Here is a 24705-nt window from a genome sequence, read left to right as displayed (position 1 = left end):
AAACCTCAAGAAGATAGAGAGCTCGGACAATCTGTCGAGCATACTCATAAAACACCGGTTCCCAGCTATTAAACCTTCCAAGAAGGCTACTTCAACCCTAGTCATCCAATTTCGCACCCATTCATTCGTGAAGTGTATTTCTTTGATCCCATGGGGATATCACCGCGAGAATAGCAGCGCACGAGTATCTCGTTCCGATACCAGCTTCATTTCCATAGGTGACCTGACTGAACGCCATCTCCTCGTGCTTTGGCTCCGTGAGCCATGTAATCCCTGGGAGATAGTATGCTGGCCACACATGTGGCAGCACCTGCAGCAGCGTTCGTGAGTGCCTGATTCAATTGCTGTGCGTTTGAGCAAAACCTACCTCGTCCAATGACATTTCCTGCCCCCATTCTGTCGTTTCGTAAGGTCGCAGGCATGATCCAACCTGCGCCCCCTCTTCCAGATAGGAACTATCCTCTTTGTACGGGAGACCTTTGCTTCGCGCGAAAGAAATCGCCTTCTTCATACTCCCCACACGTCGTGTCATCCTCAAGAGCCTCCATCGTCGGTCGATATCGGCAATGTCCTCTCGACTGGAGGCTTGTGGGAGTACTTCATTAGTAGGGTTAACGAGAAGGGGCTCATCTTTAGCTAAGTATGGCTGGAGCTCATCGGCAAATTCGTACTCGTCGTCACCCCACTCGCCAATATAGCGAGATCGGCGTGCGATTTCCCCTTCGCGTTTGACTTTGCCTTTGAGTCCTAACTTGGGATCTTTGGGGATATAACTTCCCGTTATTTTCCAAAACGGGTAAAACCTGCACGTGCAGTCCCAGCGACTGGAAAATGGAATACAATACCACATCGAACCCTTTAAGCCCCCTGGGGAGGTCATGGGTAGTAGAGCTAGAGCTATGAGGATAGGCGTGTGAGCAGAATATACCAAGAACGCCACCTGCAATGGTTAGTTAGACTGCAACTGCCACAGATTGAGCATCGGTGGCTTAGTTTGAGGAGGCCTTACCGTCGTCTAGGAATCCCGGTTTCATGAGAAGATCCTTGACCCAACCGTACAATGGTAGCGACTTGGGATCCATTATCGAATGAAGAACGCTGTCTGCCCCGTCTGAAACGTATAAGTTGTAGGTCAACGTGATCCGGTCTCCTTCTGTTACAGTTTTGATCTCATGTTCACAGTCACTATAGAAAGCAGCCCACTGGATGGTGGTTTCGCTTCCTGGAGCCCAATCAAAATTCACCTCTCGACCTTGGTGCCTTCAAGGAGACTTCCGCCTTTAAAACGCACTGGAAGGCAATCGACTAAGGAACCAATTTGGTTCTGAGAGCGGGGTGTATCGACGTGGCTGCGGAAAAGCCCAGATGGCCCTGAATAAATCTGTGGATATAGTCAGTTAGGCCGTCATAGACAGAAACATTTACTAACATTCATCTTGTAGAGTTCCGCATAGATCTTGCGCGACCTTAGTCTATTTGCCGTTTCGCCGACTATTCCAGGAAGAAGCACCTTCTCAATTGTTTCGATAATTCCAAACGTGGCGGGATGGAAGCTTGTTGCGAAGTTTTTAGGATCTAGTTTTCCGGCTCTTCGGTACGATAGATCCATGACATCCTCTTGTCCGCGACCAAAGCTTGCTGGCTCACAGCTGGTAATCAGGTGTTGTAGCACTGCGGGGCTCGCGTCTTCGGCGTCTGCCCTAAGGGGTAGCGATACACGTCTCGCTGAGCTATTCCCAATAGACCAGAAGATGTTGACAGGACCAGAACCTCGAGGGTGTTTATCAAGGGGGCCTGTTGCTTGGACGATGGGGATGCAACCACCACATGTATAAGAAGCAGTAGTTCGCTCCCCTTCAATGAAGGTCTTCAATTGAAGGCACGAGTTGAGAAAGCTGTCCTGCGTTTCTGGCAAGCCAGCTGTCGAAGACGCTTTGAGACCTCCACTGTGTCGGCGACAATTTTTCTCGATTAGAGTATCCAAAATGGAACCGGCAACATCATCTTGCTTTTTGGTATTGTTACTGACCTGGGTACTACGCCATCGGACATTGAGTCTCTCGGTCAACTTCTCAACCTCCAGAATATCCGATGCGCCATTAAGATAGCTAGGAACTAAGCGATTCAAGTTTGCTCGCAGTTCTTCCTTAATTTCCTCTAGCCTGGAACCCGAAAACAATTCGAAATTGATTTGGCCATACATATACTGATTGTTATCCGGCTTGATCTCTTTCAGGCGATAGATGAACCAATCCAGACAGGCGTCCACCTTACAACCCTGTGCAAATCAGTATAACTTCTCAAGCTAGAGATGGATTTGTATTGACCTCGGTCATGACCCGATTCACTTCGTTCTCCAGATCAATGACTGTATGAGAATACTCTTCGATCGGAATTTTGTCAGCGTCATCCATTCTCCAACCTTGCTCATTAGAAAAATGGTGGCTTCCATCGTCACTCATGGTGAAACAGAACAAAAAGACCTTTGAGTTATCTGTTTGAAATGGTGCTCGTGTGAATAGAGATAGAGACAAACATATGGCTCAGTGAGATAGGATGCTGAGGAGAGGACGAAATCCAGGAGGGTTTTATATATGTGTTCGTTGGTGAAGCGATATTTATGACGTGAAGATGAATACCGGGTCACTTGATGGACACTGCCTGAACCAGGGGTGGTGCTGCCTGAAGGGATCGGCCACACTCTAGGCAGCGGCTGCATGCCCTAACCAAGACCGTCTTATGTGTTGCCTCTTCATTTGGCCCTTATCCTTTCTTACATGTTTTACAAACTATATCGGAAACTAGTTCCTTTGTATCCAATTTGGTTAAAAACTCCGTCATAATGTCAAAGAATTGATTCTCCGACCGCAATTACAGCTCTATCACCATATGTTGTGCAACTATGACACTCATTCTTTCTGTTCATATCAACAAGTAAGACTAACGCAATGAAATCGACGTGAGGATCACCGCTTAGATAGACTGTTTAGGTGCAGAATAGAAGAGGTTCCTCCGTCTACCCCCGCTAATCAACTCAGGAACAACATAGCCCTCCTTCCCGATCTGTTCCTCTGCGAGCGACGCCAGTTCCCTCAACGTTGTCACATTTCCATGATTAGCGACGAATCGAGAACCGTCTGTCTTCAGTCGACCAATAATGTATCCTCGCGCTGGGTGTCCATTTCGGTGAAACTCAACCGTGTACGTCTGGAGTCAAATTTCTCTGGTTAGTACCGGGGTACTGCATCGAGTAGTTGATTGACCGACTCACCTCAATTACAGCATCTCCTTCCGCCACATGAGTGACGCGTGGAATGGGGACCTCAATGGCGACTTGATGCGCGTTCTGGACATTAGGATACATAATACCGTTGGATGGTGGGCGAGAGGAAAGGCATATGGCATGTTGGTAGGTCAAAATACCCCCATTGGCCAGGATCAGGCCGTTCTGACCCTGCCCTCTCCTAAGCTGACGCACCATTTCCGTGATTGCCTGATTGATGTTAATGTGCCTATACCAAGGACTGGTAAGTGGTGAGGATCCATACATGCATGGAATAGTTGTTACCAGCGCCGCCGAAAAACGTCAAACCCCCGAGCAGGGTAATAGGCTTAGATGGGCTTGAAATCGAGAGGCCCAAATGCTCACTTGCTAGCTTCGGCACAATTGGAAAGCACCTGGTGAGTTTGTTAAAAGTATATTCTTCGATGATCAAAAGGGGTCATACGAATAGAAATCGAAAAGATCAATATCATTTTTAGTGAGACCGGATGATGCCAAACATCCATCTAATGACTTGGAAATGGCGGGACTGGAGAAAAAATTGGGTCGATTCCAGACTAAGGCAGGTTAGAAAGGAATCGTCCTTTTGGACATTGTCTGGGATTGGTTTCACAGAAAAAGATGTGAAGAAGAAAGTAAGCTTACCCTCCTCAGAGTCAGTGGCACCGGCGCCTCCTAACGGATATATCCATTTGCTTCTAGGAACCCCTAGCTCGGCGGCATATTCTGCAGTGGTAACAATGCAAGCAGCAGCAAGATTGACTGAGTTGAAAGCGTTCATCAAGAGTGGGTCTATCGCAAGTATTAGCTTTCTCCATACTTCAGGCTTTAGCGAAGCATGAACGAACTCACATGGTAAACAAATCATCCTGTTCTTGGTGGTCACTTGGGCGATTGACTCGGGTGTTTCAACCTTGCTCTGAAAGTTCCAGGAATATGGCCTTGTAACGGCAACCTGGCTAAACCGCGAGTAAAGAGAGGCTGATTCCATGTGGTTTTCTGCGAGCGATTGCCCCCGATGCGCACGGAATCCGTTTTCATACATTGGATAGACTTGAATTGGTAGGCCGATAGAATGAATGCCGTCCAAATCATCTACATACAATGAGCAATCAGAGATGCTTAAGGAGACATTTTCCAAATCAAAGGATGGAATCTCAACACCAACCTTTCTTGAAACGATCTGGAGACGGAGAAAAGACCCCCTTGACTTCCGTCTCTGGGGGCGTCCAACCCGGAGGGGGCATTTGTCCTATCTTCGCGTATGCCCCTACTGTTGACACTTTCAGTAGGGGTTAAGAGTACGTTTGGAGAATGGAACACACACATGAAGCCAGAGCCTCTCCACCGGTAATCAGGGAGACGCGACTTTGCCCACCGGCTATCCGCAGTGATTCTTCATCCAAAAGCTTTGCGGGCTGGTTACCCCCTTGTTTAGTATAATGTGTAAGTCTTGGGCTAATCGACAACTTCTGGGAGATGAGATGCGGCAGGTCTGCATATGTCCAAGTCCAGGTTTTAACAACACTCAAGCTATCAATGCTTGACTTGAGCTTCAGTATTTCCGTGTTTGAGAGTTGTGTATCCCGTATGGCGGCCACGATGGCTTCTACCATCAATTGCAATGGTTCCTTTGCATCTTCAGCCTTCGTCGTCTTGTTCTTGATGTCGGCTACTCCTATGATAACGGGAACCATATTGACTGTTTAGTTGAATAGGTTATTTTATATTCATCATCACGAATTCTCTAAGAATACTACAAAGTACTATTGTATTAAATCTTAGACCCCCGCTGTACAGAACCGAGATTGCCCTTAACATCTCGGGAACAGACAGGGAAAGCACCGCGGCTCAAATTTGAAAAGCCAAAAAATACGACTGGCCAACTGATTGGACATAAGGCTAATTGACTGACAAACTACTATACTGCGTGACACGCTAATAGTGGAGGGGAATGAGGGGAACCAGTTCCTGAACGGATATTTGGGTCGAGTCAGTCGAATGACAATCCCGAGGCTCTCGGCTGTTGATCATGATGCGCCACCAACACCGAAACTGGAGACGAAATGAATATAGTCTAAGGGCGTAGGATCTATGGCCATTTACAAGCTTCTTCCATAATAAAACAGGTACTCTTCTTCGTATATCCGGAATCTCGCACACAAATTTCAGGTCTCAATCGTACTCAAGCTATGCCTCCTGATCCTAAACTCAGCCTGGACAACAATACGCCATGGGCCGAACCTGCGTGGTACCAAACATTAGACTCACCCTACTACAATCAGTCCCATCGGAAGCTTCGAGACAATATCAGAAGTTACTGTGATACACATATCCTCCCGCACGCTCTTGAATGGGAAGAGAAAGGCGATGTACCTCGAGAAGAAGCGCTGCGGTATGCCCAGTCGGGAATCCCTTTCGATGATGTGCCTGCACAGTATCGGCCCTCCCACATTCCTAATCTAGCCGGGATACCCCACAATGAGAGGGACGTGTTTCATCTTCTCGTTTCTGTGGACGAACTGGCCAGAGTGGAAGGGGGTGTTGGCATTGCACTCGGTGGAGCATCAACGATCGGCATCCCTCCAATCATCCACCATGGCACTGAAGAACAAAAGGCTAAGTGGCTTCCCGGGCTCTTTTCATGGGAAACCAGCTTCTGTCTCGGGGTGACCGAGCCCAACGGTGGGTCAGACGTCGCACGAATCAGGACGAGCGCTGTTAAGTCCGCTGACGGCAGGTCTTACGTTGTCAACGGCGTTAAGAAATGGATCACAGGTGCTCCCTGGGCTACGCATATGACAACGGCTGTTCGGACGGGGCCCGAAGGTTCAGGTCTGCATGGCATTTCTGTCCTTGTAATTCCACTAGACTCTAAGGGAGTCATACGTCAGAAGATCTATAACAGTGGGCAGAACGCTGGTGGATCATCATTTGTGGACCTGGAAGATGTCCGGGTCCCCGTGGAGAATCTCATAGGAGAGGAAAATAAAGGGTTCCCTATCGTTATGAAAAACTTCAACAAAGAACGATACATCATGGCCATCCAGTGTAATAGGAAAAGTCGAACCTGCCTTGCCATGGCTCTGTCGTACGCTATGACGCGCAAGACCTTTGGGAAGCCGCTGATTCACAATCAAATCATCCGTCGGAAACTGGCTGAACTGGCTCACCGGGTGGAGGCGCATTGGGCTTGGTTAGAACAGCTGGCGTTCTATATAACCAATGCACCCTTGGGTTGGCAGAGCCCCCAGATCGCCAGTCGTATTGCTTTGCTTAAAGTTCAGGGGGGCCAGATGCTTGAATTAGCCTCGCGGGAGGCCCAGCAGATATTTGGTGGCGCAGGATATCAGAAAGGCGGGGCCGGAGCGACCGTGGAGCAGATCAGTAGAGACCTACGAATGATGGTAAGATTGCCTTTCTTCTGCTTTAACCGGTGATTGTCTTATCGGTGCGCTAACTGTTTCGCCCAATCCTAGGTGGTGGGTGGCGGGAGTGAAGAAATCATCGCGGATCTCGCCGTACGCCAGGAGATTTCTTTGCTGAAAGGAAAGGGAAAGCTATAGGGAATGGTAAGAATATCTCCCAAAGTATAGCAGGGGTGATTGTAAACAGGAGATTCAATCAATCATGGAATACTCCAATGGAATGTACCATGATCCAAGAGTTCGAACTGGGGGTCATTGAAGATTATGGCTGAAGCTATACGAGCATGGGTAAAGAACGAAACAATATAACGGTCCAAAACTTTATCGGCCAAGCCCCTGCTTGTATTCATTAAATGTAAGGTTGTGTTGAACGAGGACTATGGTCGCTACTCGATTGACGATACGCTTGCCCATGAGATGCTCCGCAGCTATCGATTCTACTGGGCTTTTCCTGTTTAAATGCATTTAGCTTTGGTGGAGAACTGCAAACATACGAGATAAATACTCTGTTTGAGGAATTCTGTGCGAGCTTTTTGTGTACATATCCTGAGTTTACAGATGGCTTTCGTTCACTTGTTGTTGAGGAACAGTGTGCTGTCCTCGTGAGAGATCAACCAGGAGGGCGCCTCGCAGGAGTGAACTATTTGTACATGTCGCTATCTGAGTTCAATGACTTCAAACATTTCTGAAACCTGATGGAATCCAATCTGAACACGCAAGCCAGGTCATCTTGGGTTTCAATTGGAGCAGAGACACTTGAAGAAAGTTACCCTGAGATATCGTGACCCCCAGAAAACCTTGACTAATAATAACATTAACAATAGCTTCTGTGCCATGTACGTTCGCGTTGCATCCCCTCTTTTGTAATTTCTGATTGACCTTCGGCATCAATTTGCGGCACCAACCGAGGGACCGAGCAACCGAGTCATTTCACCCAGTCATTCAAAGGTATTGCCGACAGGAGAATATTAACAAGTTTATCACTTGTAAACAAGACTATAAACAGAACCAAGTCGAATCAATAGCATTGAGTCCAGTATACAGCCGGGAAACACTTGAACATTCGCAGCACATAGCAATAATGTCTCCATCGTTTCAGTCTGAACCACCCAAGACTACACACTACCGTGTGTCATTCCCCGAACCCCATATCATGTTAGTCACCATAGATCGTGAGAAACAACGAAACTCCCTATCCTCCTACGCGCACTGGGAAGCACATGAGCTCTTCACCTGGTTCGACCATGAGCCATCTTTACTTGTCGCCGTTGTCACCGGGGCCGGGAACAAGGCCTTCTGTGCAGGGCAGGACCTCCAAGAACAAAACAAAAAACGAGGGAATGAGAAAACGGCATCTCAAAAGGCTCTACTTACCCATCCCCCGACAGGGTTCATGGGACTAAGTCAGAGGAAAGGTGTGAAGCCCGTCCTGGCAGCCGTGAATGGGTTTGCTTTGGGTGGAGGGTTTGAAATTTGTCTCAATTGGTCAGTTATACACTTTTCTTCCATTCCCATCTAAGCTATTGACGTGTATACCTCCTAGTGACGTGGTCGTTGCATCCTCAACGGCAGAGTTTGGGCTTCCAGAGGCTCAGGTCGGCTTGTTTGCGGCAGCTGGCGGTTTGCCCCGGTTGGTTCGAACATGTGGTATGCAAGTAGCCACGGAGCTCGCTTTGACGTGCAGAAGGATCTCTGCGCAGGAAGCTCTGAGTCTACGATTGATTAATAGGATCTCTAAGACTCCTGAGTCACTTGTAGAAGAGTGCCTGGCGATTGCATCCCGGATTGTGCAGTTGTCTCCCGACGCGATCTTGGCGACGCGACAGGGGCTCAGGGCAGCTTGGGACAATCCAAGTGTACAGCATGCAACATCGCAAATCCGTGAGATGTATGCTGATCGGGTGGTTAAAGGGGAGAATTTTAAAATTGGCGTGGAGGCATTTGTAAAGAAGACTAAGCCACAATGGGTGATGCCTAAGATTTAATCACTTAGTTTGGTGGCTCTTTTGGAAAGAGAAGCGTGGAAACTGTACTTGATGCAATGAAAATGCATGTCGACTAGTAATTATACATGTAGATGAGGAATGAAGCAACAATGATCCGCTGCATTTGCGTGTGAAATACACAATTTCCAACAACGAGATGGTTAGAGACTCTCACTAAATTAGGTGAACAATTGGATTAATACGTAACATAACTGACAGACCCAGAATACCCAGAGAGATGGGAAAAAAAGGACTGGAACCATTCCAACTTGATGTGATGGCGAATCCACGATCAGAATCTGGATTCACTGTGAATGCCAAATCGACTGATTATTCCTATTGGTAACCATGCGACGTTGTGCACATCGTGAAACCTGGAAGGAGCTCATATTCGAGTATTGTACCAGAAAATCACATTAAGGCAAGCGACACGCCCCGTCCTCCATCTGAAGCCGGTGCTAACTAGCCCACTGTCAGGCATTTGCCTTGATATAGTCCATCATGCTCTCGGCCTGTGCTATACCGGTGGGCTCGCTCATATCGAGGGTGCCCTGGTGAAGTTGAGCCAACTGATCAGATGATGCTTGGCCACCGAATCGGTAGAACCTCGACTTCGTGCCAATCGCAACTATCCCAAACAGCTGCCCGGAATCATTATTGTTTTGGGAGAGAACATGATGGCACTCGGTACTAATTGTGTTGTCCCACGACAATGGAACGTCGCTGGATGGGCGCTTGCATTCAACTAGCAAGATCAGGTGCTCGGACCATCCCTCTGGTTCTTCACGATTCGGTGATACTTTCATAACTTGAATCAGGGTAAAATTGGGTATATCATTCTGAACGAGCGCTGGACCTTTGAAGCTCCATATGTAGCCTTCACGAGAGGGAAACCAGCTGATCACTATTGCCTGCCAGACCTGTTCAACGGTGTCTTCTAAGCTGTGTGGCTTCACCATCTGCAATACTTGACGGAAACCGAGGTTGTTTTGCAGTGATGGGGTTGTGGCCATGATACAGACAGTGACTGGTAGGCAACTGTAAGGAAGTTAGCCGTGAACAGAAAGTTGTTGGATAGATTGATAAATAAGAAAGTCAGCCCTCATTGCAGGACTAGTGGTACAGCCTAGGCAACCGTCCTCTTAGTGGCCTTGCTGCCTAGGGAATCTGGTAGCAAACACCTTATCTTCGACAATTCAATGAGTCATAGATGAACTACTGTACAATTGGAGGAAGTTGCACACTTCTTGTATTTTCAAAACATAAAAAAAAAAAGGGAATAAACTGGAAGAAGAGTACCTCGGTCGACCTCTAACTAAGGAGAAAGACACGTCACTTCAACTTCACTTCTTAGCGCCGAATTCCACGTACTCCATCCAGGTTCCCTACACTATTTCATGCTTCAAGCTTCAAGTTTCATTTCAGATTTCTGCAGTGGTTATCAACACAAACATGGTGACCTTTACCAGTCAACATCCTGACCACCACTTAGACAGGTCCAGGTACTGTTACAGTCGTCTTGTTACATGCGGCAGACAACGAGACATTCTCGAATCGGTCACGTATCCACGGCAAGTATTGCGCCTGCCCAGCAATGAAGGCAAAGTCGTGGTTAAGGTCCGGATAAATATAGAGCTGCATCACACTGCTAGGAAATGTGCTACATGTCTGATCATAATCCCATTCTGTCAGGTTTGCATAAACCAACTCATCAGCCGTTCCTTGGAGAACCAACATTGGAGCTGCTAATTCGTGAGTACCGGCACCGTTATAGCTCTGTTGCCACTCAATGACATCGGGATGGTTAATCCAGCTGATGTTCTTATACAGTTGTGGTAAAGTGAGATTGCCATAGATCGTTGAGCCGGTTCCCAAGCATCCTTGCTGAGCAATTGGGATACGGCTTGCGACGATATCGCTGACGTAGTTTTCGACCTTAATGGAAGGGAACAGGCGTGATATTGACTGCAGCACAAAAATTGAAACAACATCATGGACGGGGCCATCTCCAGCGAGGCGCCATGATTGTGGGATGAGGGAGAGCGGGCGCAGCGCCGGGGCTCCCGAAACGGCGCCCAGGAATCCACCCGTCGCGTTTCGCTTTTCTCGTTCATTCACACGCCATGCGGTCATGCCACCTTCGCTGTGGCCGACCACTACCCATTCATGGGTGATTCGATCCTGAAGCCTTGACCTCACGGCCTGGAGGGCAAAGCTCACGTCCAGAGCGTGCAGGGCACCGGACTCGTACATGAAGCCCATAGGTATATCACTACCCTGGCCAGCATAGTCGGGGGCAATGACGGCGTATCCTTGCTGGACTAACGCAAATGGGCCCTCCCATTCATAATACAGCCCCTTATTATTAGAGGGTGCACATTGTCGGGTAATGCCCGCCGTACCATGCGTCCAAACGACCGTTCGGAGCGGCTTTCCGCTGCCATCCTGATTTGTGAAGGGAAGTAACAAGAACGCACTGGCCGGGATAGGGTTGCCATCGATATCTTCACTCATGTAGAGGAATCTGGACAGCGTAGTTGCCGGCGGAGTATCGTAACCAACTGTCGTATACTGCTGGCTAGGTACATCTTCCCATCTTACGATATCGCCGGCGGCGTAGTCAGAGATGTTTGCTGGATTTCCGTAAAAAGAATCGGATGATACATTAGCACTGACCCAGCCCGCCTGTTCCTGCGCTAGGGCTTGCTCGATGCTCGCTTGACAACTAGCATTGCAATTGTCAGGAAAGCTGTTGGCGGCAGTCACCGTAACCGAAACACCAAGAGTTATTAATGAGGCCACTAAGGCTGACCAAGACTTCGAGGGCATTTCTCTGGCAAACAGGAGATAATTATACCTTTACAACAATACTCAGTCGCAGATTGGGGATTCTTGTGTAAATGGCAAATGTTCATCACATTGTGGTCATTCATAAGAACATGATTATATATATACCCAGTTGTACCACCTACTATAATTTGCAGAATATCATTTACTCCCGACTTTAATTGCCGTCATAGATTTATATGCCACTGAAAGGAGGGATCACAGGAGCATATCAGGGCAACAAGAGACGTTTAAGGATCAACCGGGACGATCACCGAGCTAGTTTCAGTTTGAGCGTCGACCTTCCCGTTGTGGAACGAAATCGACCAAGCGGACATACTCTAAGCGGTAGCTCGACGCTCCGGATAAATCTCACACATCGAGCTTGGGTAGAACAAGTGGCGTATTGCAATTGACTCGGCGTTATATATTAATAACTGAGCCGTTTGTTGTGCCAGCTCGACGCCTTCTGCCGCGGGATGCGAATTTCCATAGCCCTATACCGAGGCTTCTGATCCTTAGGCACTGGGACATATCATGGTCCGCAATAAGCTCTAGTGATTCTAGGTTTATCACTATTTCCTTCTAGAGATAGCTATGAACCTCTAGACTTTGTAAGAGCGATACTACACATAGGAGACAACTCTGCGGGGGACTAGGCTTTCCACTTCCCGTTTCTCTAAGATAACGTCAAACATAGCAATCGACAACATCATATAAGAGTAACTTGGAGTGCTAATTCCTGCAGCCACTCCGATTTACACTTGAGCTCAAGCAATAATGCGCTGTTTGGGGAAGTACAACGTTCAACATAATTAACTGCCGCTAGAGATCGCCAATGTCATTTTATGGACAAGTTCCCGGGAAGTTTTAAGAAGAAACCTCCGACCTGGAAACTCCTCATTGAGAATTATCCATATTCTCATGAGCTCTTCTCTTGGTACAAGTGCCTGTTGTGGATGGTTGATTGCCTGTTCTAGACCTTCCCCTAAAAGATGGACGGTTTGCACAAGTCTAGCAGCGGCAGTATCCACCCTACTGCAGTACGTTAATACCTCAACACAAATCTTGATATCGGACTGATAGTCTGTAACTTGTTCCAGATCCTGGACTGCAATGTGGCACTGGCATATGATGGAAAGTAGCGTGATGCTGCAATGGAACGCTGCATGACTGTATTTTGGATCCATAAGCATCCATACAAGATATGGACTCATTTACTTACATAACAAGCCAATTTCGCACAAATGGCCATTTGTCCAGATATATAATGGAAATTATCCATGCGAGTTGGTGAGCAAATGCCGCATATATTTGGCGGGTATTTGCATTCATTTGCAGTAACTTGGATTCGGTATGTCGTTGTAAGAAGTGTTGAAAAAGGAGCATTCGGTTTTCGAGATAAACCATATGGACTTGGAGAAGCCCTCTTCTTTGTTCAGGAGGTAGCCCATTATTATGTGAGGCGAGAGCCTGTAGTTGTAACCCACCGGAGAGCTCTTGGCGCCATGTGTCTAGTTCAGATGAAACGCGTTCGAATTCATTCCAGGATAAGCTTGGGATTGATCGGATTCGCTTATATACTTCGGCTGACATAAAAGAGACTTTCCACATCTGTGAGCGAATCATCGACGCAGTGACATAATTGGGTGTTTCCGAAACGACAGTTGAAGTCTCCGCAATATCCTGTTCTATAACATACTAGTATCATTAATCAAATGGGTTATGGGGCATGCAGTGGTTTTACTACCTGGGTATCCTCCTCGGTTAAACAGTGTTCGAACCCCAGAGCAAAGGACAGCCAGCTATGGAGAAGTTAGCATACGCAGATGTCCTAGGGCCTGACAGTTACCATTCGATAGTAGCCAAACTGTGGAAGAGGCCGTCCCATTCTGCCTTGCTACCATCATTGGAGTCTTGCTTCGGCATACACCGTCGGGCCAAGCTCATACCCGAAGCTGTTAATCACTTAGACTGCTTTCTTCTTGCTTTACTTCTTTCCCCTTCTTCCTTTCCGAAGGCTTATCCTATATCTTACCAATTATAACAGTAGCGCTCATACTTTTATCCAGAATCAAGTACATTCCCATGCAGATCAGAATTCGCAAAGCCCGTAGATCGGCTTCGTCGATTGCGTCGTATACCAAAAGCAAGGACTGCTCCCAGAACTTGTCGATATATTCATTCGGTATCTCAGCACTGTCATATCGACATCCTACTGCGGCGATGGCACTAAGCTCGCAAACCTCGCATCGTTCAATATCGGTTTCCTCTTGATATAATCTATGTATAAGACGATCACAGTCTTCTGGAAGTATGACGTAGAAGAGAGAGGCAACTCCAGAAAAGAACGCTGTTGCTGCAATGCGAGTAAAGGCTTCCGTTGGAATCTTTCCACAACCGGTATCAAATAAATCGTCTATCGGTGCTTTTCCATGCTGTGCTGGAGGAACACTGCTGGATGCTGCCCCCGCCGAAGACATGGGACGTACTTCGGATCTTAACTGCTGGATGGATTCTTCGAGACGTCTATTTTTGTTTTCTAGCTCGCTGATGGCGTTTCTTAGAGCATCTCTGTTTCTCCCATCATGCCCGTATTGGCACACTCTTGAATGTTGAATGCAGGAAGAACATGACGGCCTCCGCCCATCGCACTACTCGATCATTCAGTAGGAGATTATGAAAGAATGGATGGGAACTGGGAGACTCTCTATGAAACTTCAATCTAGTTACTTTCGTCCTCGCCATCCGGCACTCATTGCACGCCGTCCCAACTCTTTTTCGAGTATAATGTGAGGAGCCTTCCTCTGGCGGTTCCCTCACTGGGCCTTTAGGTAAAATTGTTTGTTGTTTCGAGGCCATGGTAAATGGTGGTTCAGCAGAATGACGGGATATATTAACCAGCGGGGGAACTGAGATCAGCCTTGGAGAGTAAAGGGAAAATCGTCACGATTAGAGTCCCAGCTAAGCTGAGCCAAGGTCGGACAAATTACATCATCAAGGTCAAGTCGAAACTCTAGTAAAGAATAACCCTGCCCGTCTACTAACCATTCCAAGCGGGATTGTCTCCTGATCCATACAATATATGTTTCGAGTCTTGCTTATGCTTCCTACTTCGGCAGAAGGTCGTATTGATTCTAGGCTGTGGATGTCTTTTCATAATGTCAAAATAGAACCAAGGAGGACGAAGTCACAACCGAGATACTGACCCTCGTTGAACAAACGAACACTTGAGCTGGCGTCTAGCATCGGCTCCGTAGAAGAAGGCTTTCATAATCAAAGTGGCGAAGATGCAGCCACTGTGATACCAAGCTGTCCCACCGAGCGTGGTTTCACTCCAATGAGACTGCCAAAGCGAATACTGTGTAGCAGGCCAATGTTCGATGTCGGCCTAGACTGCATGACTAGGTGTATGCTTCCCAACTCCCAATAATCAATAATCTTCGATCGGACTCACGAGTGGAAATTGGTATCATATTTCAGACCCACTTGACCATAACGCCATAGGCATCAATATCGCGCCTTGAACCCCTTATCTCTCTCTGGCTGAGCGAATCTTTGGTCTAAAGTGGCTGGTGGTGGCTGTTGTATTGTACTCTCTACCTACTACTTCTATCTTCGCTCACTTCCATTATCGACATTTTGACTTCGTATAGTCCGATATCTGAGCTGGACCGTTGTCACTCTCTGTCATATAGACACAATACATATCTGAAAAGGTGGAAGGAGATACTGAGGCACGATAGTATATCTAGATATGTAGTCCATAGACACAGAAACGTTGGAGGTTTGAACGGTTCAATTATTTACCTGATATCGCTATGGGGAGGAGATGGGGCGTTATGGCCGCGGTAATACGTGGTGATCGAGTACTGGAGCGTATATTTTCTGCAGCCTCGTCGGTTTTATGATACTAATCATAGCGGCAACTCTGATTTGCCCCTGTCACACACGTAGACAATATACAGCAAGTCCTGAAGAAGGATTAAAATACCTTAGATTTTAGAAGGAGAAATAACCTTCCGAATATTACGTCTTCATTACAATTATACCATAGGCTATTAGATGATCAAATTTGGATTCGCCGGAGATAGATACCCACCCATGTAGATCAACCGTTCAATGAGATACCCCAGGTAGTCTTAACTGGTCCATGGCTCAAAGCTCCAAACGCTGGCGTTCTCTATGATAGCAAAAGGTCAAGACCAGCAGGCAGCAGCATAATGTGTTCCATTGATTATGAAAGCCAGTACCTCAACGTAGACTGGCAAATGGGGAGGGGAGGAGAGGGAGGCTGATACAGTCTACCCTCAGCGTTCAATTTGCTACAGAACCGGTCAAACAGTCGGATATTCGCTGAACCTAACTATACACAGGAGCGTCTAAAATAAATTAGGATCGAATCAGGCATTGGCTACTAGGTAGTGTATATCTTGTGTGAATTCACACAAGATAGAGGGCTTGGACCGGAACCCGCGCGGCAACACGTCAATTTTGTTCCAATAAGGATCGCAATCGTACAAAAGGTGGACCTCAGTCAGGAACACTAAACCAAACTCAACAAGTAAAGATATCTTAGTAAAAACTATAAAAGTTATTGTGACATGAGACCGTGAGGGATATTTGTGATTGGTTGCCACCCGTGTAGTAGTAGTAGGAGTAGTAGTAGTAGTAGTAGTATTCCTCCGGCTTGCCACGACCAAGACCACGCGTATCCTTCTAGCAATTGCTAAACGTGTTTCACGTCAACTTCATCCAATATCCATTCAATTAAACCTTAAACGGTAAGTACATTCGGAGGCGGACTAATCTGGGTAGTTTAGCTATTATAATTGGTAGAAGCAATAGCGGGACCTAACAAAGAGATCTAATTGGATATATACTCGTGCGTGGCTGTTGGTATGGACGTGGTAATATCTTACATTGCCCGAAAGCTCGATTTCGTCCGCCATAGTTTTTGGCGCTGTACTCCGTAATATTTCAAAAATAGATCGGACCGAGCCTTAACAGCTGATCCACATGATTGGTCGACGTAGACGGGCTATCACGATTAACGACTGCCGTTGGATGCCCCTATGGTACTGGTCCGGAGTGGGGCACAGAATATTCTGATAACTCTAATGAAGAGGAATAGAGCTCTAACTTACTTGTAGAGATAATTGATTCCGAGCCAATTAAAGCTTCTAAGGTAGTCTGTGGCACAACCCTGCGTTGGAAGCTTTCATGCCATCATTACCTAGTTTAGCCAAATAGATGTGAGGGATGTAATTCGTGTGAAGCCCGTCAGCAGTATCTGGATTTCCCCTAGACCAAGCACCATATTATCGATGCCCATAACGATGCAGGCCAGCCTTTTCTGACTGCCTTCTGGTCTGGTCCCAGCTTGGACGTATGATAGTACTCTTCTCGGGAACATCGAGTGCAGTATCCGAGTCATTTGCGAGAGACATGAACCTGGTTATGGAGGAGAGTGGAAGAGAGGGAAATGCCTGTATCCTAATTACGCAATCGACCATGGTTTTGTATATCTGTCTAGTGGTCCAGATATCCGCATACTATTTCCCTATTAACTAAAAGACAGCACAGATTCGTTTAATTTATTAACGCAGCAGCTAACTAGTTAGTAGGTAGACCACTTTTCGTAGAGAGATACGCATGGATATCAGCTACCAGTGAGATCAACTAGCTGTTTCCATCATATTATAGGTGAATATAGCTCATATGTAGAAACAACCATACTATATCCCCAAGACACATTCCCAGGTGATGTATGGATTAGGGTTACCACAGCAGGAGAAAATTCTACCAATCAACACGTTTAAATTAGATCAGACCCACAAAGATAATTCACTAGCACTGAATGCAGCGATATATAAACCCTCCGAGGTCCCTCCCTCCTCTACTGCTATTACTTTTTTTCAATCCATTCAACATGTCCACCATAGAAGAGCTAGAATCCCTCTTCCCCGAGGATCCCACCACCCCATCCCTCGGTCTAATCGCATCTAACGGAGGGCAAATCACACTTCCATACTCCACTGGAGGAAGTGGCAAACCCATTGCCATCCTCGGCTCAGGGTGTCGCCCATCTAAGCTAGAGAGCGACGATGCGCATGCTCCATTCAATGCTAAAACCGCCTTGTCGGATAGAAGTTTGAAAGAAAGCGTTCGCTTTCGAATTGAGGATGGCGCGCTCTCGAAGTTCCATAAAGCCATTACGTCGAGTTCGCACGCCACGGCTGAGCATTTGAGTATCTCGGGTTGTGGTCGGGTTGGGGGGAAGTTTTTGGGCGCGAGTGCGAGCGGGAGATACAATAAGGCTGTTTCGGATAATGGACATGTCAGACCCCCTCTCCCTTTTCTCTCCTACTCAGATGGAAGTGGCTTATTCTAAACGATGGTAGGAGTTGAAAGCATCCATTCAAGCCTCTATCCGGACTGGGACGGTTTACATCGACGAGCCGCGCTTTTCGCTAAATGCGTTGGCTGAGACGCACAGATCACGATCTAAACCGTCTTACTTTTCTGAAATATACGGCGAGTACTACGTGGCCAGTCTACAGCTCGGCGCAGACGCAGGGCTTCTTGCATCCAGTGCATTCAACGAACACATAGAGACAGAAAGTCTCGACGTCAAAGGCACCGTGCATATTCTGTGGTGGGACATTGAAAAAAGTATCCACACCGAAAGCCATTCGTCAGAATTCTGGTCACAGATTAAGGTGACTGGCTTTGATACTTTGACTGGGGAGGATTTGACTCATATATCGCCACAGGGAGATGGGGAGGTCATGAATTACGTCCAGCGAGTCACTGGATTGGAGGCAAGGGTTAGGCAGAAGATGGACGAGTTTGCATTGACTAAGAATAAAGTAGTGGATTGGCATATGTGTAAGAGTCTTTGCGAGGCTGGGTTGGTTGCGGAGATTACGCTGTTGCCGTACAGCCAAGTGAGAGATTATGTGACTGCGCTGAATGAGCGTGATATGTAAATAGACTCACGATCTACACAGTCGGCTTAGATGGCTCTTTTGGCACTGGAAGGTACTGTTTGAAAATAACCGGACTCTGGCACGGCAGAGGACGGTCCTCACTCGCGCGGTCAGGGTTCTTCTTGATTTCATCAACCTATATCGTTAGTATGTATCGTACATACAATATATGGTGTTCGTACCTCTCTCACAATCAAATTCATGTTTCGCCGAATATAACTCTTGGCTGATTCGAACCCAGCGAGTGTTGGCGCAAATGGCGCTGTGGCAATATGCGCCTGTGGAGTGTCATCTTTTTTCGTACCATCAGATTCTGCGTTGTTAGCATATGCATGTCTTGAACTGTAGATGGACCTACCACTGTATGTGCTCGCCTTGACAGTGCTCGCCTCGAATTCCTTCTTGCCGGAAGCCAGATCTCCCTCCGATAACCGAATCTCCTTGTAGATGTTTTTATAATCCAGAAACGCATCCTCCAAGATTGAAGTGTAAACACTCGCATTCTCATACGACAGAGGAACAGCCTCCTTGTTGTTCTTGTCTTTCTTTTGGGTATGAAAGCTCCTGAGAGCCGTATACTTTGTGAGCACTGCATTGGTGCGAACAGGTGTCTTAGCCACTAGAGCCGGGAATCGAAGTGCTGCTGCTCGCATGTTCTTCACATTCCAATCATCATCAGCTAGAATAGCTTTGTTAGTATATTTATCCAGCGTTACGAACGAGAACTTACGCTGCTTTAACTCCTGCCCACCCCCTGAATAGCTGACAGAAACGGTCGTTTCGTTCTCCTGGAAGAGATCTTGCAGGTTCTTTTCAACCTCTGCGTTCCCTTTAATGGCCAACCCGGTGGGACTGCCGGCCCCGTCCTCCTTCTTCTTCGTCGTCTCCTCTCCTGCTTTGTTGCCTCCTTGCTGTTCATTACCTTGTTCATTACCTTGTTCATTACCTTGTTCATTACCTTGTTCATTATTTTGATCATTGGGAGCAACAGCATACGTCTCTGTATTTTCTGCCTTGGGCTTTTCACTTCCGAATGAGGGAGTGGTCAAGGCGACAGCCGCACTGGCGGGGGTTAGCCGTGGTCTTCTTGAAAATGATGAGATACATACTCTGCTTTGATATTCTCGAGCTGATTCTTATCCTTGACCTTGATCGAAATGACTGCGTTAAACTCTCCTCCTTCCTGGAAGCCTGAGATAAAAGTATCGCCATAAATCTCGGTGAACTTCTCAGCAGGAAGATTATCGATCGGAGCAAACTCGGTCAGTGCATTATCCGTGACAGTCTGATTGATCACCTTGACACTAATCAGAAAATTGATATCGGCGTCTTTGATCTTGTTGGAGTTGATAAAGGATCCCTTGCCGGTTCCATCGATAAGATTGTTGTATTTGATAGTGAGGGCTCCGCTGATCTGTCTTTCTTAGCATATAAACACCCCGATGGACATTCAGCTAGGCATACATTCAAAGCATCCGTAATGTCAGACATCTTGTCTATGACACTCGTCTTGAAGACAACAGACTGGGCGACGCCGTCGCCGTTTGGAAGCTTCGGCGGGCTACTAGTTCCTTTTTTGACGGCATCATCGAGGCAGAGCTCATGCGTGTATGAGTTGAAGCCAGAGCCAAGCCTCATGGCACTGTTGTAGGGAGCCAGAAGGGGTGCCATTTTGCAGGGGAAAAATCAATGATGCAGTAGAATACGGTAGAATGCGAGAGCTGAGTTGGTTGATATTTGATTTCACCTTTGTACAGCGACTGGACCAGAGGAAATGAGTTCTTGACACGTCAACACCTTCTTGGAACTTTCAGCTCTCTTCAACAGCGCCATTCTACTTTACTTGTTTTGGTGCAGAAAATGCACGGATGCACTGAGGTGAGCTGAAAGATCAGCAAGAGCTGAGAGAGATCAGCAAGGGCTGACCCACTTGAGGTATGCGGTATGGCGGTATGGCGGTGAAAGGGATCACATATGTACTAGTCTCACTGGGAAAACCGTATAATCATTTTCTTTTCGTTTATTTGTTTTATTTTTACAAAGAAATGCAAGTCAATTGATTATACTACCTCCTTAGTGTGCGGGAGAAATTCCCAATCGCGGTATCTAAGGTAGGAATGTCCATATAGGGAGTGCCTACCATAAGGATTGATAACCCTGTCCTGGGGATGGGACTTAGGGTGGGCGACCCGACCCTAGCGCGAGGATCTTTACCTAAGCGCGGGGGGCCAAATGATAGATCGTCAGTTTTGTGGTGGGGAACGGGGAATGCCAGGTTGCAACTACCAAGTGAACAACACATCACGCTTAGAAATACTTTCAAAGTAGTCATTGAACAGGACTTGTATCTTATTCTTCTTTCTATCCCTTTCTCTAAGCATCCTCACAGCAAAATGAGTCTCCTAACAGCCCCGTACAATGAATCGATGCGTATTGGCTCTGGGTATGTTGCTCCTCACTATCAGAGTCAAGCTAACATGACACAGGTTCAATTCTTACACCCAGCAGCTACGAGTCAACGATGCCGTCATCAAGGAAAACAAAACTGCCTTGACCGACAAAGACCTCAGGGGGAATTCGACTGGCAAAGGAAACACAATCAGCCAACAAGTGACTTTTACCTCGAAGTTTGTCGAGCATGCCAGCGATATTACCGAGGCGTTGAATATCAGCGGTATTGTGTTTTCTCTCCTGTTTGTGCTTGTGTGTGGCTGATCAATCTAGGCGCACTGGAAATCAAATACCAGGGAATGGGAGCAAAGGCTGCAGGATGTATGTCTCTTCCACTATCTACTTGAGTCTTTTGCATACTGATGGAAGCAGCCTACCTCGACTCCTCCAAAGTGAAGGAAAGCGACATCAACTACTTTGTGCAAGTCAAGGTGGTCAACCAGCAGCTTATCGCTGACGATGCTACCAAATTCAACGTCATTCCCAATATCCCCGTCACCAATCAGAAGCGCTTCACCGAGGTCTACGGGGACAGCTACATCTCTGGCTTCCTCGAGGGCGGCGAGTTCAATGCTCTCCTCTCGATTAAATTAAATAACAAGGAGAATGCCACGAAGGTCAAGGGAGCGCTGTCGGTCGAACTCTCCAAGGCTGGTTTCGGTATTTCCGGTCAGGCTGAGGGGGACTTTAATAAGAGTGAAATTGCCCAGAACTCGGAGACATCTATCACGTATGGTCACTTCGAATTCATATCGATATATACGCTAATGGGAACTGATAGGGTGTCTTGGGCTGGAGGGGGTGATATCCGCGATGCCAAGACCAAGTTAGAAGGGTGGACGATCGACAGCATGGCCAAAGCTGCCTTTGCCTTTCCGGATCATGTCCGCCAGATTCCGCAGAGAACGCATGCCGTTATCACCAAGTATTCGGCCTTGAGGTCGTATCAACTCCTGTCGAACAAGGGCAGTCCGCTCGATTATGAGAATGCGGGTGTCTATACAAACTCTCTTCTGGAGAGCTATCTCGATTACAAGGATATTTGGAAAGCGATTGGAATCCGTATGCTCCCTTCTTTCATCTAAAATTTACAGAGCTGATTATTTAGTGAGCACCGACTTTGGCCAGAAAAAGACGATCCTAGAGGTCCCTGACACTGCGACGGAGACCGCAAAGGAGATCCAAGCTATGAAAAAGGAGTTCGTGGCGATCTCGTCGAAAACACAGGACAAGTTCAGTCACATTCCGGAAACCCCATATCCTGGCACTTTGGTTGGGCTGGAGAAAGCCAGGCGGGATTGTCGATCGCAGATGATTCGGATTGTGAAAGAGGTATCTCCTCTCCCGTCTTGATAGATGCAGGTAGAGATGCAGTTGTACTGACTTTCCAGGTCGACGATGTTGCAGATGATCCTAGCCGTGCCATTGACTTCAATCGTGTGGGGATATATCTGAGTCCATTACTCTTCCGTCAACTGCTTCCGGTGCGTTCATATCCATAAACCCATGCATGGAGGCAAATACAGTGCTGACGCGGCCATAGATCCCCGAACCTCGACCGACAGAAAAGGAGTTGGAACAATACACGGGAAGGATAAAGACACTGGAGGAAAATGTGACTGGATTGACAAAAAGAGTAAATGATATTGAGTAATCCAACCACAATTCCATGCCAGTTTATTGATCTAATTTGTTACATAAAATAGAGAAAAGCGTAAACAAGGCGCGTTTGCTGAGGATACATGGTATTCTATAAAAACAGCAGAAGAACCGCATTATTCGTTCATAGTATACAAGGATCCCCATCACGGTTTCCAGCTAAGAGCCCAGAAAACGTAAGAGCTGCAACAAATTTTGCTCCTTATATGGGCTAACAAATCCTAGAGAGACCCCCACTTATTGGAAGTTTGATTTCAAAAATGCAGCCCCAGGCTATTGCCGCATAATATCTGACGCCTTACCTAACGGAATCTTGGCATGCCGCGGTGGAAGTACGTACTTGTATAGATCTTTAATATTAACCCAGTTATTAACAAATTCCAGTTTCATATCCAGGCATAGTCCACTTTTTGGAACACCCAAAGGAATACTATTATTGGAAAGTGGAAAAACGTGAAGATCCAAGCTATTACACGTTTGTCTTTCTATTCTTACTTGGCTATATACAGAATTCTGATTTTGTCTAGTTTTCACACCCATTCAGTTTTCGACCGTCGGTGTCTGCAAGTCCAAAGCGGGGAGGTGCGTTGTTCATCCAACATTGAGAATGCGCTGTGGTCTATAGAAAAGAAACCATAGGAACCTTGTCACCAGGCCATCATTATTCTAGTTATATTATGCTAGTCTTAGCTAACCATGATAACTCCATATGACTCATTTATTCTACTGCACTTCATTACTAGACAACAGGCCGTATATAGAACTGAACAAAACTTGGAGGGAGTGAGCTTGGGCTATAGTCATGGTTTACCTTTGATATCTTTGAAATGGACCGACTCCCTCACTTACAATCCATGCGTCCAGCTGGCAGATACTGTAAAACATGTGTAATGGTCCATTGAATATGGTCAAGTCGATGATGTTGATAGCATTGTTTGGGAAAGCAATCGCCCCCAAGAGGCGTGGCCGATGCTATATCAAAAGACGGCACATACAGGGGCCATCGCATCCCCAAACACACCACAGTCATCCCAATTCACTTGTCAATAACCCTAAGTGAAGACCAGCATCTAGATATCTATGAACCCGCACCCTGAACGCCGGGTAGACAAGACAGAGTCCGACAATTTCACCAACCAGTTTAGGTTTGGACGACACATCTGTACGGGACGCCATATTGCTAGAAACTCGGGGTTTACACTAATGATGCAAATCGTTTTAAGTATCAGGATCCTGCCAGGAATTGGTCCTGATGGGGAGTGGATAAAGGTTTCACGACACTGGTTTGATTGTGGGTTCGTCTCTACGCCGTTGCCATTTTAAGGTTGAACCGCGCAGTGTCAAGGCCAGCGCTGCCATAGAAAGAGACTGGAATGAGACGGAGACAGGTGTGGAGGTTGTGATTAATTCTGTTCGTGATCATGAGGTTTTCTGGTATTGGATGGTAAGGCATAATTGAGTATCATTGAATAATGGTGCAAATATCCTTCCCTATCATACCGTTCAATGGAAAGTCATCGAGCGAGCAAGTCAGTTTCAACCCGGGATACGAAGCTTAGATAACTAGCTTATAATAAGAAATTTTGTCCTCACTTTCATATACCCTTTATGCATGAAAAGGATCGCTAAATAGTTAGCCATGGTGCCAATCGGACAATTCATTACGAAACGCTGACTTGACATGCATGCGTATCATCACTTGATCAACTTCTTTACTTTCTAGCATCTACTCTTTGGGGCAAAGAAGTCCCAATCACTTTTTAAACACGAGATGTAATGTCCAGATCGCCTACCAGATGCGCCATCGACTTTCTTTGCATCTCGTGGTCTATTTATTTACCCGATTTGCGTAGTGTCAAGCTCAAGTGCTCCTGCAGATTTCAATAGCCAAGGTTTCCAGCAAAGCATCAGAGAAAGCCCCAATCATTGGACTACCCAATAATGGTAATAGTGCGCCGCCCACTAGTCAGTGGCGCCCCATACTACAGTTTATCGGCCCGCGTGAAAACCCCATGCTCCACCTGGTGCAGGTAATACTACCATGGAGCTGGCACCTTTCGCCTGACAAGCAGTGCCTCACC

The 24705-nt window shown here is 46.8% G+C and overlaps 9 protein-coding genes across 9 annotated transcripts; 2 read left to right on the top strand and 7 right to left on the bottom strand.

The window, feature by feature from the left end:
• Positions 1 to 121: 121 nt before the first annotated feature.
• On the bottom strand, positions 122 to 2783 carry F9C07_2239817 (uncharacterized protein; the record flags this gene model as incomplete). Its single annotated transcript, XM_041284293.2, has 7 exons — positions 2328 to 2783; positions 1430 to 2278; positions 1245 to 1381; positions 1010 to 1185; positions 856 to 940; positions 368 to 803; positions 122 to 310 (listed from the first exon to the last, which is right to left on the bottom strand). The coding sequence occupies exons 1-7, from the start codon at positions 2460 to 2462 to the stop codon at positions 122 to 124; spliced, it is 2007 nt and encodes a 668-aa protein (XP_041141336.1). The 5' UTR covers positions 2463 to 2783.
• On the bottom strand, positions 2784 to 4980 carry F9C07_2278969 (uncharacterized protein; the record flags this gene model as incomplete). Its single annotated transcript, XM_071510341.1, has 7 exons — positions 2784 to 3207; positions 3272 to 3493; positions 3549 to 3678; positions 3729 to 3840; positions 3929 to 4075; positions 4136 to 4378; positions 4611 to 4980. 7 exons carry the CDS (start codon positions 4978 to 4980, stop codon positions 2974 to 2976), a joined length of 1458 nt encoding a protein of 485 aa, XP_071365582.1. The 3' UTR covers positions 2784 to 2973.
• Positions 4981 to 7792: 2812 nt separating this feature from the next.
• Positions 7793 to 8696, top strand: F9C07_555 (putative carnitinyl-CoA dehydratase; the record flags this gene model as incomplete). The annotated part of the gene is made up of 2 exons (XM_041288769.1): positions 7793 to 8196; positions 8255 to 8696. 2 exons carry the CDS (start codon positions 7793 to 7795, stop codon positions 8694 to 8696), a joined length of 846 nt encoding a protein of 281 aa, XP_041141339.1.
• Positions 8697 to 9169: 473 nt separating this feature from the next.
• F9C07_554 (uncharacterized protein) lies at positions 9170 to 9709 on the bottom strand (the record flags this gene model as incomplete). The annotated part of the gene is made up of 1 exon (XM_041284294.1): positions 9170 to 9709. The coding sequence occupies one exon, from the start codon at positions 9707 to 9709 to the stop codon at positions 9170 to 9172; it is 540 nt and encodes a 179-aa protein (XP_041141340.1).
• Positions 9710 to 9994: 285 nt separating this feature from the next.
• On the bottom strand, positions 9995 to 13429 carry F9C07_2181120 (Alpha/Beta hydrolase protein; the record flags this gene model as incomplete). The annotated part of the gene is made up of 3 exons (XM_071509388.1): positions 9995 to 11529; positions 12748 to 13213; positions 13348 to 13429. The coding sequence occupies 3 exons, from the start codon at positions 13427 to 13429 to the stop codon at positions 10185 to 10187; spliced, it is 1893 nt and encodes a 630-aa protein (XP_071365581.1). The 3' UTR covers positions 9995 to 10184.
• Positions 13430 to 13549: 120 nt separating this feature from the next.
• On the bottom strand, positions 13550 to 14005 carry F9C07_552 (uncharacterized protein; the record flags this gene model as incomplete). Its single annotated transcript, XM_041288757.2, has 1 exon — positions 13550 to 14005. The coding sequence occupies one exon, from the start codon at positions 14003 to 14005 to the stop codon at positions 13550 to 13552; it is 456 nt and encodes a 151-aa protein (XP_041141341.2).
• Positions 14006 to 14085: 80 nt separating this feature from the next.
• Positions 14086 to 14796, bottom strand: F9C07_551 (uncharacterized protein; the record flags this gene model as incomplete). Its single annotated transcript, XM_071511362.1, has 4 exons — positions 14086 to 14176; positions 14516 to 14538; positions 14571 to 14664; positions 14732 to 14796. 4 exons carry the CDS (start codon positions 14794 to 14796, stop codon positions 14086 to 14088), a joined length of 273 nt encoding a protein of 90 aa, XP_071365580.1.
• Positions 14797 to 17453: 2657 nt separating this feature from the next.
• F9C07_2082606 (uncharacterized protein) lies at positions 17454 to 20520 on the bottom strand. Its single transcript, XM_071508856.1, has 5 exons — positions 19979 to 20520; positions 19624 to 19928; positions 18697 to 19576; positions 17927 to 18650; positions 17454 to 17862 (listed from the first exon to the last, which is right to left on the bottom strand). Exons 1-4 carry the CDS (start codon positions 20183 to 20185, stop codon positions 18528 to 18530), a joined length of 1515 nt encoding a protein of 504 aa, XP_071365579.1. The 5' UTR covers positions 20186 to 20520; the 3' UTR covers positions 17454 to 17862; positions 17927 to 18527.
• A 33-nt stretch (positions 20521 to 20553) lies between these two features.
• On the top strand, positions 20554 to 23403 carry F9C07_2278962 (uncharacterized protein). Its single transcript, XM_041288771.2, has 12 exons — positions 20554 to 20957; positions 21001 to 21188; positions 21239 to 21286; positions 21338 to 21695; positions 21747 to 22027; positions 22074 to 22297; positions 22357 to 22449; positions 22509 to 22615; positions 22672 to 22800; positions 22850 to 22956; positions 23009 to 23099; positions 23152 to 23403. The coding sequence occupies exons 1-12, from the start codon at positions 20683 to 20685 to the stop codon at positions 23261 to 23263; spliced, it is 2013 nt and encodes a 670-aa protein (XP_041141344.2). The 5' UTR covers positions 20554 to 20682; the 3' UTR covers positions 23264 to 23403.
• Positions 23404 to 24705: the final 1302 nt, after the last annotated feature.

This window comes from Aspergillus flavus, chromosome 1 (assembly GCF_009017415.1).
Source record: "Aspergillus flavus chromosome 1, complete sequence".
In the NCBI taxonomy this organism is placed as follows: domain Eukaryota; kingdom Fungi; phylum Ascomycota; class Eurotiomycetes; order Eurotiales; family Aspergillaceae; genus Aspergillus; species Aspergillus flavus.
The sequence above is the reverse complement of the archived record's forward strand: the minus strand, read 5'-3'. Positions and strand labels throughout refer to the sequence as shown.

Bases quoted from the DNA above. Each gene is read 5' to 3' on its own strand.
- F9C07_2082606 (XM_071508856.1), bottom strand. From the start codon at position 20,185: ATGGCACCCCTTCTGGCTCCCTACAACAGTGCCATGAGGCTTGGCTCT. The intron at 19,929-19,978 runs GTATGCCTAGCT...TAAGAAAGACAG, and splicing joins ACATTACGGATGCTTTGAAT to ATCAGCGGAGCCCTCACTAT. The intron at 18,651-18,696 runs GTACGAACACCA...CTAACGATATAG, and splicing joins TGAATTTGATTGTGAGAGAG to GTTGATGAAATCAAGAAGAA.
- F9C07_2278962 (XM_041288771.2), top strand. From the start codon at position 20,683: ATGGGACTTAGGGTGGGCGACCCGACCCTAGCGCGAGGATCTTTACCT. The intron at 20,958-21,000 runs GTATGTTGCTCC...AACATGACACAG, and splicing joins TCGATGCGTATTGGCTCTGG to GTTCAATTCTTACACCCAGC. The intron at 22,616-22,671 runs GTAATCCAACCA...TACATAAAATAG, and splicing joins AAAAGAGTAAATGATATTGA to AGAAAAGCGTAAACAAGGCG.